The sequence below is a fragment of the Scardinius erythrophthalmus genome, assembly GCF_964197995.2.
Source record: "Scardinius erythrophthalmus genome assembly, chromosome: 9".
Lineage (NCBI taxonomy): Eukaryota > Metazoa > Chordata > Actinopteri > Cypriniformes > Leuciscidae > Scardinius > Scardinius erythrophthalmus.
Window position 1 is genome coordinate 93,441 of NC_138229.1, and position 11,560 is coordinate 105,000.

The 11,560-nt window shown below is 39.4% G+C and overlaps 1 protein-coding gene across 12 annotated transcripts in view; it reads right to left on the bottom strand.

Annotated features, from left to right (window-relative positions):
- LOC308696376 (myomegalin) overlaps positions 1-11,560 on the bottom strand; it is a 108,604-nt gene that overhangs the window by 65,960 nt on the left and 31,084 nt on the right. For all 12 annotated transcript variants that reach the window (XM_081375062.1, XM_081375061.1, XM_081375071.1 and 9 more), the window contains exons 13-19: positions 7,816-7,953; positions 7,529-7,708; positions 4,893-5,081; positions 3,537-3,725; positions 2,583-2,622; positions 2,365-2,453; positions 87-155 (exon numbers count right to left, since the gene is read on the bottom strand). In XM_081375062.1, coding sequence (XP_081231188.1) covers positions 87-155; positions 2,365-2,453; positions 2,583-2,622; positions 3,537-3,725; positions 4,893-5,081; positions 7,529-7,708; positions 7,816-7,953 — 894 coding nt within the window. The remainder of the gene's footprint in view (positions 1-86; positions 156-2,364; positions 2,454-2,582; positions 2,623-3,536; positions 3,726-4,892; positions 5,082-7,528; positions 7,709-7,815; positions 7,954-11,560) is intronic.

The following is an 11,560-nucleotide window of genomic DNA, read 5'->3' on the forward strand; positions in this document are numbered from 1 at the left end:
TACACACACACACACACACACAACATGAGTACACACACACATATACTACTTGCACTCATGTACAGGACGGTAATTCATGATCTTACCTGCTGATCAGAGCTCAATGTGTCATGATGCCTCGCAGCCAGAAGAGAGCGCAACTCTGACAGCTCCCGCTACACACACACACACACACACACACACAAACACACAAACACAAAAGGACAGAGAAACAATTAAGTCAGTTTTTTGTCAACCATTTTGACTCCAAACCCCTCCATTGTCCACAACAATATTTGAAGGCTCTGTGACTTTTCCAGCTGTTCATGATTCACTGGAAAAGGATTTTTACTAATATTTTATAATTTCATATAATTAGACAAATGTATATTAATTAAATGTATAAGAACATCCATGGTGTTTAACCTGTTAACCGTTGCCAGTGCGCGAAGCGTTTTTTTTTTTTATTTAGTTCAAAGTTACTATCAGATTCAATGTTATACCTTGATAAACTATACATCATTAAAAAGATATAAGACTCAAGTTTCAGTATTTGACCACTATTGTATTCTGAGAAACTCATAGTGACAGTTATGTCTTAATTTGTGTCAGGAGTTATGAAATGAAAAAATGAGTCGATACCTTTAATATGAATTATGCGTGTCAGCCTCTCCCATTCATAAAAAAACTGTGCTGTCGTCATGAAAGCGATTCACAAAACAACGTCCCTCAGGGCTTTAGCTCAAAAATGTGCAGATTTGGAGAAATATTGATAGATTCTCATAGATTTACATCATATTTCTATAGACAGGAATAATATTTATTGAATTTATACCCAAATGCGTCAATGTAATCTTTATGAGCGTTTGGTACTCTGATTTACTGTGTTTTCAATTCATACCAATAGCCTGATGGTGCTATATGCACAGTAATAGTCCATATATGGAACATGAAGAAGAGCCATGATCATGTGACATTCCAGGAAGCCTCGAACACACACACAGCTAACAGAGATCGCTGTAACATGCAGATAAAGACATTTTGAAGACAATAAACATGATTGCAATGATATTTGATTTACCTGTGTTCTTCAAGCCATGCCAGGTATTTTCATAATAATAGATTATATTTATAATGTAATGCTAATGTATATAGACTTTATCATCGTGCAGAATACTATAAAATAATATATTTTCTGTCTGATTTTTTTATCTGAAGCCAAATTAGATCACAGAAGATTATTTAAAACACTCGACTTGCGTTATAAAGTAAGTTTGGAGCACAAACATGGTTTTAATCTCATATATATTGTCGTGTATTGAAGGTGTGCTAAGCTAACATGCTAGCTAGCTCTAGGTGCACCTGCCACCTAACTGTTATTCTTTTATGATTTTTCTAAATAGGAATGCTTACTGAAATGTTTCTTTATTCAAGAAGGTCATTTGATACAGTTTCAAATGTGAAGTGAGAACTTTGATAAAAGAAATTAGGGTTTGAAACCTTTTAGGTTTTAAATATAAAATGTTTAGACGTGGCTTTAGCTGTAGTGCATTTCTAGATTGCTACAGAGCCAACTTCAATTTTATTTTCATGAGGATGTTTCATAAAAATAAATTTCTAATAACTTTACAAAACTTTGAAGCTATTTATAACAATTTTTTTCATTATGACAATAATTAATTCTACATTTACAATAAACTGCCAGGTGTCAGCTTTCAAATGAGATCATACTTGTGCTTTTAGTACAAAGGGGTTCATGAACTGTATCTGTTTCAGTTTGGGTATGTCATTTCTAGGGATTTTTCAAAAGTGGGGTTGCAGCTTAACAGGTTAAATGATTTTCTAGGTCTAGAACTGCCTTGATGTTTGGTTGTTTTAGCTTATTTTAAATCTTTTTTTGTATTGTTTTTGTTTTATTGCCCCCGCTTGATAACCACTACCATACCACCATAGTGTTCAACCAGAAAGAAAAATAACAGTGTCATCAGCATATAGCAAAGAACTAGAAAAATTCAAAACACAAGGAAGATCATTAATATACATAAGGAAATGTAAAGGACCTAAAATACTGCCCTGTGGAACTCCCATGGAACACACTCGTGGCTGTGATGTTACTGTGCCGATTCTTACAGTCTGAGATCTGTCACTTAAATATGATGTAAACATATATATTGCGGAAGATGACAAATGAAAAGAAAGAAGTTTGTTTATAGCTTAAGTTTGTTTATTTGTATATAGCTCCTGGCACATCATTACCATGGTAATAAGTATTCAAATAACCTTTCTAATTTATTCAATGAACACATTGGCGTTTCCAAAGTTTAGGACATGGATTGTGAAAAGTGATATACAAATAAAAATGACATGATTTGATGTGTGCTTTACCTCAGTCTCTCTTTGTTTTCTGAGGGCCAGCTGTAGCTCATCTCTGACTGCTTGAATCTCTAGATCGCCTGAGCTGCTCGTACACACAGCTGCTCAACGTAAACACACACACACACACACACACACACACACACACACACACACACACACACACACACTCAGAATGAAGAGAATCATTTTAATTGATCAAATGTTGACTGTACAGCGGTGACACTTACCCAATTCTGCTGCTGTGGAGCTCTGACCCTGCAGTAACTCCTGCACACACAACACATCGTTACCACGGTACATTTACACACAACACATCATTACCGCGGTACATTTACACACAGAACATCTTTACCGTGGTACATTAACGGTACATTCACACATAACACATCATTACCACGGTACATTTACACACAACACATCATTACCATGGTAGATTTAGACACAGCACATAATTACCATGGTACATTTACACACAGCACATCATTAACGCGGTGCATTTACACACAACACATCATTACCATGGTAGACTTACACACAGCACATCTTTACCGTGGTACATTAATGGTACATTTACACACAGCACATCATTACCGTGGTACATTTACACATCATTACCATGGTAGACTTACACACAGCACATCTTTACCGTGGTACATTAACGGTACATTCACACACAATACATCATTACCGCGGTACATTTACACACAACACATCATTACCGCGGTACATTTACACACAGCACATCATTACCATGGTACATTTACACACAGCACATCATTACCGCAGTACATTTACACACAGCACATCATTACCATGGTAGACTTACACACAGCACATTTTTACCGTGGTACATTAACAGTACATTCACACACAACACATCATAACCGCGGTACATTTACACACAACACACTATTGCTGCAGTTTATCCATTAATACAATTATTAGAAAATAATCACTGTAGTAAGGAATAAAAACACTATAACAGCAGAAGTGTGTGAATCTGATGAAGCTCGATAAATGAATTGTAAAAATTAAGTCTGTTTTAGAGCATTAAGTTTCAAAATCCCTTAAACAAATTTTTTAATTTATTCAATTTATGACTTGAACAAATAATGACTTAAATAATCATTACAGTGATGAACACAGTAAAGAGCAGCTTGTGTAAATGTGTTTTCTCTGACCTGTATGAAGGAGTCTTTCTCCTTGAGGACGTTCTGGAGTCTCTTCAGTTCTCGGACCGCAGGAATATCTCTCTCTCTCTCCCGGTTCACATCGTGCAGCTCCTGTTCCCGTGACGACAGCTGCCGACGCAACTCCTGCAACTGAGCAGATCGCTCGGATATCACCCGTCCCAACCTCTCCCCGTAATCCTGAGGGAACACGGGAAACATGAGGAGACCAGCACAGAGGACAGAGGAGAAAATCCTGAGGGAACACGGGAGACATGAGGAGACCAGCACACAGGACAGAACATGAGGAAATCCTGAGGGAACATGGGAAACATGAAGAAACCAGCACACAGGACAGAACATGAGGAAATCCTGAGGGAACAAGGGAGACATGAAGAGACCAGCACACAGGACAGAACATGAGGAAATCCTGAGGGAACATGGGAGACATGAAGAGACCAGCACACAGGACAGAACATGAGGAAATCCTGAGGGAACAAGGGAGACATGAAGAGACCAGCACACAGGACAGAACATGAGGAAATCCTGAGGGAACATGGGAGACATGAAGAGACCAGCACACAGGACAGAACATGAGGAAATCCTGAGGGAACAAGGGAGACATGAAGAGACCAGCACACAGGACAGAACATGAGGAAATCCTGAGGGAACATGGGAGACATGAAGAGACCAGCACACAGGACAGAACATGAGGAAATCCTGAGGGAACAAGGGAGACATGAAGAGACCAGCACACAGGACAGAACATGAGGAAATCCTGAGGGAACATGGGAGACATGAAGAGACCAGCACACAGGACAGAACATGAGGAAATCCTGAGGGAACATGGGAAACATGAAGAGACCAGCACAGAGGACAGAACATGAGGAAATCCTGAGGGAACACGGGAGACATGAAGAGACCAGCACACAGGACAGAACATGAGGAAATCCTGAGGGAACAAGGGAGACATGAAGAGACCAGCACACAGGACAGAACATGAGGGAATCCTGAGGGAACATGGGAGACATGAGGAGACCAGTACAAAGGACAGAGAAGAAAATCCTGAGGGAACACGGGAGACATGAGGAGACCAGCACACAGGACAGAACATGAGGAAATCCTGAGGGAACATGGGAAACATGAAGAGACCAGCACACAGGACAGATCATGAGGAAATCCTGAGGGAACATGGGAAACATGAAGAGACCAGCACACAGGACAGATCATGAGGAAATCCTGAGGGAACATGGGAAACATGAAGAGACCAGCACACAGGACAGAACATGAGGAAATCCTGAGGGAACATGGGAAACACGAAGAGACCAGCACACAGGACCGAACATGATAAATGCTGATCATGGGCACCTTCATCTCCTGGTCTCTGGAGCTGATGGTGTCGAGCAGCTCCGTCAGGTGTGTGTGGTGTTCCTGCAGCTGGAGACTGCGCTCTGACATCACTTCCTGAAACAGATGCTCTCTCGTGAAGAGATGAGCCTGGAGTTCCTGCAGGACATCAGTGGCCGACAGCTTTCCCAACAACACTGACCGGAGCTCCTGTAACACACAGACTGACACTCAGCTGCCGCAGGTTAAGCCTGTTGAATGATGTGCTGTGTGTAAATGTACCGCGGTAATGATGTGCTGTGTGTAAATGTACCGCGGTAATGATGTGCTGTGTGTAAATGTACCGCGGTAATGATGTGCTGTGTGTAAATATACCGCGGCAATGATGTGCTGTGTGTAAATGTACCGCGGTAATGATGTGTTGTGTGTAAATGTACAGTGGTAATGATGTGCAGTGTAAATGTACCGCGGTAATGATGTGTAGTGTGTAAATGTACTGTGGTAATGATGTGTTGTGTGTAAATGTACTGTGGTAATGATGTGCTGTATAAATGTACCGTGGTAATGATGTGCTGTGTGTAAATGTACCGCGGTAATGATGTGCTGTATAAATGTACCGAGGTAATGATGTGCTGTGTGTAAATGTACCGCGGTAATGATGTGCTGTATAAATGTACTGTGGTAGTGATGTGCTGTGTGTAAATGTACCACGGTAATGATGTGCTGTGTGTAAATGTACCACGGTAATGATGTGCTGTGTGTAAATGTACCGCGGTAATGATGTGCTGTATAAATGTACCGTGGTAGTGATGTGCTGTGTGTAAATGTACCACGGTAATGATGTGCTGTGTGTAAATGTACAGTGGTAATGATGTGCTGTGTAAATGTACCACGGTAATGATGTGTTGTGTGTAAATGTACTGTGGTAATGATGTGCTGTGTGTAAATGTACCGTGGTAATGATGTGCTGTATAAATGTACCACGGTAATGATGTGCTGTGTGTAAATGTACCGTGGTAATGATGTGCTGTGTGTTAATGTACCACGGTAATGATGTGTTGTGTGTAAATGTACCATGGTAATGATGTGCTGTGTGTAGATGTACCACGGTAATGATGTGCTGTGTGTAAATGTACAGTGGTAATGATGTGCTGTGTAAATGTACCGAGGAAATGATGTGTTGTGTGTAAATGTACCGTGGTAATGATGTGCTGTGTGTAAATGTACTGTGGTAATGATGTGCTGTGTGTAAATGTACCACGGTAATGATGTGTTGTGTGTAAATGTACCACGGTAATGATGTGTTGTGTGAAAATGTACAGTGGTAATGATGTGCTGTGTAAATGTACAGTGGTAATGATGTGCTGTGTAAATGTACCGTGGTAATGATGTGCTGTGTGTAAATGTACTGTGGTAATGATGTGCTGTGTGTAAATGTACCGTGGTAATGATGTGCTGTGTGTAAATGTACCGTGGTAATGATGTGCTGTGTGTAAATGTACCCGTGGTAATGATGTGCTGTGTGTAAATGTACCGTGGAAATGATGTGCTGTGTGTAAATGTACCACGGTAATGATGTGCTGTGTGTAAATGTACCGTGGTAATGATGTGCTGTGTGTAAATGTACCGTGGTAATGATGTGCTGTGTGTAAATGTACCGTGGTAATGATGTGCTGTGTGTAAATGTACCACGGTAATGATGTGCTGTGTAAATGTACCGCGGTAATGATGTGTTGTGTGTAAATGTACTGTGGTAATGATGTGCTGTGTGTAAATGTACCGTGGTAATGATGTGCTGTGTGTAAATGTACCATGGTAATGATGTGCTGTGTGTAAATGTACCACGGTAATGATGTGCTGTGTAAATGTACCGCGGTAATGATGTGTTGTGTGTAAATGTACTGTGGTAATGATGTGCTGTGTGTAAATGTACCGTGGTAATGATGTGCTGTATAAATGTACCACGGTAATGATGTGCTGTGTGTAAATGTACCGTGGTAATGATGTGCTGTGTGTAAATGTACCACGGTAATGATGTGTTGTGTGTAAATGTACCACGGTAATGATGTGCTGTGTGTAAATGTACCACGGCAATGATGTGTTGTGTGTAAATGTACAGTGGTAATGATGTGCTGTGTAAATGTACCGCGGTAATGATGTGTTGTGTGTAAATGTACTGTGGTAATGATGTGCTATGTGTAAATGTACCGTGGTAATGATGTGAGGTGTGTAAATGTACCGCGGTAATGATGTGCTGTGTAAATGTACTGTGGTAATGATGTGCTGTGTAAATGTACAGTGGTAATGATGTGTTGTGTGTAAATGTACTGTGGTAATGATGTGCTATGTGTAAATGTACCGTGGTAATGATGTGCTGTGTGTAAATGTACCACGGTAATGATGTGTTGTGTGTAAATGTACAGTGGTAATGATGTGTTGTGTGTAAATGTACAGTGGTAATGATGTGCTATGTGTAAATGTACCGTGGTAATGATGTGAGGTGTGTAAATGTACCGCGGTAATGATGTGTTGTGTGTAAATGTACAGTGGTAATGATGTGCTGTGTGTAAATGTACAGTGGTAATGATGTGCTGTGTGTAAATGCAACACAGTAATTATGTGTTTGTATCTGACTCAAGCCTAGCAAGTGCGTTTACCTCGGTCTCTTTGCTGTGTGTGTGTAGAGCCGTTTGCAGCCGCTGGATGACGCCGTCTCTCTCTCGAACAGCGAGTGTGTGTTTTTCATCGCTCTGCTGTTTCATCCACTCCAGTTTTCGGCACATTTCCAGTGTTCTCTCTAATTCCAGCTCTTTACTGCGCACCAGAGCATCCAGACCCTGCACACACACACACACACACACACACACACACACACACACATACACATTCAGAGAGCTCATCACAGCTCAGCAGTGTGCGTGTGACGGCTGATGATGACACACACCGTGACGGTGTCATTGGTGTTGTTGAGGACGCAGCGCAGTCTCTCCAGGTCTCGGTCTTTGTCGCGCAGCATCAGCTGCAGTCGATGCACTTCAGCGTCCTTCTCCTCCAGACAGAGGAACTTCTCATCGATCGAGCGCTGAAACACACACACACATACACGTTACAGCAGAACTTCCCATCGATCGAGCGCTGAAACACACACACGACCGTTACAGCTACATCTGCAGAAAATCAGAATGGTGCATCTGATCACTTAAATGGATAGTTCACTCAAAAATGAAAATTAGCCCATGTTTTACTCACTCTCAAGTCATCCTGGTTGTATATGACATTCTTCTTTCAGACGAATACAGTCGGAGATATATTAAAAATGTCCTGGCACTTTCAAGCTTTATAATGGCAGTGAATGGCTGTTTCTCTTTTGAAGTCCATAAGAGTGCATCTGTCCATCATAAAAGTGCATCTATCCATCCATGATAAAAGTGCATCTATCCATCATAAAAGTGCATCTGTCCATCATAAAAGTGCATCTGTCCATCATAAAAGTGCATCCATCCATCATTAAAGTGCATCTATCCATCATAAAAGTGCATCTATCCATCATAAAAGTGCATCTGTCATCATAAAGTGCATCTATCCATCATAAAAGTGCATCTATCCATCATAAAAATCCATCCGTCCATCATTAAATTGCATCCATCCATCATTAAAGTGCATCTGTCCATCATAAAAGTGCATCTATCCATCATTAAAGTGCATCTATCCATCATAAAAGTGCATCTATCCATCATAAAAGTGCATCTGTCATCATAAAGTGCATCTATCCATCATAAAAGTGCATCTATCCATCATAAAAGTCCATCCGTCCATCATTAAATTGCATCCATCCATCATAAAAGTGCATCCGTCCATCATTAAAGTGCATCTGTCCATCATAAAAGTGCATCCATCCATCATAAAAGTCCATCCGTCCATCATTAAGGTGCATCTGTCCATCATAAAAGTGCATCCATCCATCATAAAAGTGCCTCCGTCCATCATTAAAGTGCATCTGTCCATCATAAAAGTGCATCCATCCATCATAAAAGTCCATCCGTCCATCATTAAAGTGCATCTGTCCATCATTAACCCCCTGAGGTCGGCTATCGCGCCGGCGCGATAGGCTCGTTTTTTTCCGTATGAGTGCAAAAAAATAATAAAATAAAAATATTAATTTTTATCTTATATGCTTGTGTTATACATCAATCTATCCTGTTAAGTGTGTATTGTTTTTGTGTACACTCACAATAAAAACAAAGTGTTGTGCTTTTCGCCAAATAAAGAAAAATAAACACGAAGCGAGTTCTGCCTTCTCTCTGTCCGTGTCGTCCATTCTGAAACGCGTCCGAAAATGAATCATAACTCAGCGAATACTTCTCACACAGGCACGTGAGATATGTCTTTATGAAGCTTGAAATCTCCTCTTTTAAATGAAGTAATTTATATAAAAAACAAATGTTTTCAACTCATGTAATCCGTTTGAAAGCAAGGAGAGGTACCGTTTTTCCTTCTGCCTCATTATCTCTATAATCAGCTGCGGCCGCCCCGCCCCCGGCGCGATTCACATGTAAATCGTTAGATGATCTAGTATGCAGCGCACCCGCCCCCTGATCAATGCCATAAAAAGTTTCTTCATCAGACTTACTGATAGTTCATCGCGTTTTGAGTATGACACGCTTCTCCGGTAATAAAGACTCCCTTCAGATGATTCTGGACGGCGAGGAAGAATGCACCTTTTCCTCAGAGGAAGATTGTAACTCAGACGACGAACGGCAGCATATTGAAGAGCGAAGTAAGTTTTACTTAAAAGTCTTTTGTCTTTTATTTTTCGTGTTCGCATTTATGAGGAAAAAACAATATTACGTGACAGTTCTCCATTATGGACGCGAGCGCTCTAAAAAAATCACTAAAAGACTTTCAAACTTTCACAGAGACCTCAAAACAGAAAGTACAAATCCTTTCTTTAAAACGAATTTCGTTTTGTATCAATTGTATCTTACTTTTAATAATTTTTTCATTAACAAATTTCCTGGATTTAAACTGCAAATTAACATTTATATTTCTTATAATAAAAATGAAAGACCTATGTTACAGACATATGAAAGACAACATTTCGTTGATTAGTTTTGGATAGATTATACATTTTTAATGTAAAATATCTGCCACCTCAAATAAGCTTTTGTTTGCCAATATTTGCTTATGTTAAATATAATATGTTTTGTCAAAAATAAAGTTATCAAATAATCAATCAAATCCTTAACTTTGAAATATGTATGATAAAATGTATACTTTAGTTTTTACAAAGAAAGATTACACTTGAATTGTTGTTGTAATTGTAACCTTTTTAATAAAAAAATATATTTACAAGGTAGATGTAAACAAACTATTAAAAGGTAAATATAAGCCTTTTCTTTAAATAACTTTTATTGTGTTTTATTATTGACAAATTTGGGGAGCACATAAATATTCCAAAACTGAAAATACAGTATGAGAATTAACTGCACAATTACTAGACATGTTTTCCTTGGATATTATAGGCCAAATTGCAAGCACAATATGAGGAAAAATAAAAAAGAATTGAGATGCTTCCAACTGTTGCTCTTGCATTCTTGTGGCTCAGTGACTCACCTGAATGAATGGCTAATTAAGTATGCGGGCCCCATTGTCTCCTCAGGTGTGAACCACTACATATACATGACCGTTGACGCCCACTCCGCATATGGCCTTTCCAAACAGAAAGTGCTTTGCAAAATTCAAATCAATGTATTGTGTTATGTGAATGATAAGGCAGGGTGATTTTCACTTCATTTTGAAGAAAAAACACTAGGCGATGACATCTTTTAGACAAAAGTCTTATTGGCACATATTTAGAATGTGTTTTATGGCCTTATTTCAGAAACTTTAGTTTTTAGTTTTTTCAATAACCACGCATAAACATTATTCTCTCAAAAATGCAGACATGTACATTCTTGTTGCTCACATTTCATGGTAGCCCTGTTTGTGCTAAATAGTGTGTAATTTTTTTTGCCATTAATATGTTTATAAGCAACTGAAAAAAGCAAAAATGTCAGGGCATGTCAGAACATCTCAAGGACCCCAAAAACACCTTAGACCCCAGAGGGTTAAAGTGCATCTGTCCATCATTAAAGTGCATCTATCCATCATAAAAGTCCATCCGTCCATCATTAAATTGCATCCTTCCATCATTAAAGTGCATCTGTCCATCATAAAAGTGCATCTATCCATCATTAAAGTGCATCTATCCATCATAAAAGTCCATCCATCCATCATTAAAGTGCATCTGTCATCATTAAAGTGCATCTGTCCATCATAAAAGTGCATCCATCCATCATTAAAGTGCATCTATCCATCATAAAAGTCCATCCGTCCATCATTAAAATGCATCTGTCCATCATTAAAGTGCATCTATCCATCATAAAAGTCCATCCGTCCATCATAAAAGTGCATCTGTCCATCATTAAAGTGCATCTGTCCATCATTAAATTGCATCCATCCATCATTAAAGTGCATCTGTCCATCATAAAAGTGCATCTATCCATCATAAAAGTGCATCCATCCATCATTAAAGTGCATCTATCCATCATAAAAGTCCATCCGTCCATCATAAAAGTGCATCTGTCCATCATTAAAGTGCATCTGTCCATCATAAAAGTCCATCCGTCCATCATAAAAGTGCATCTGTC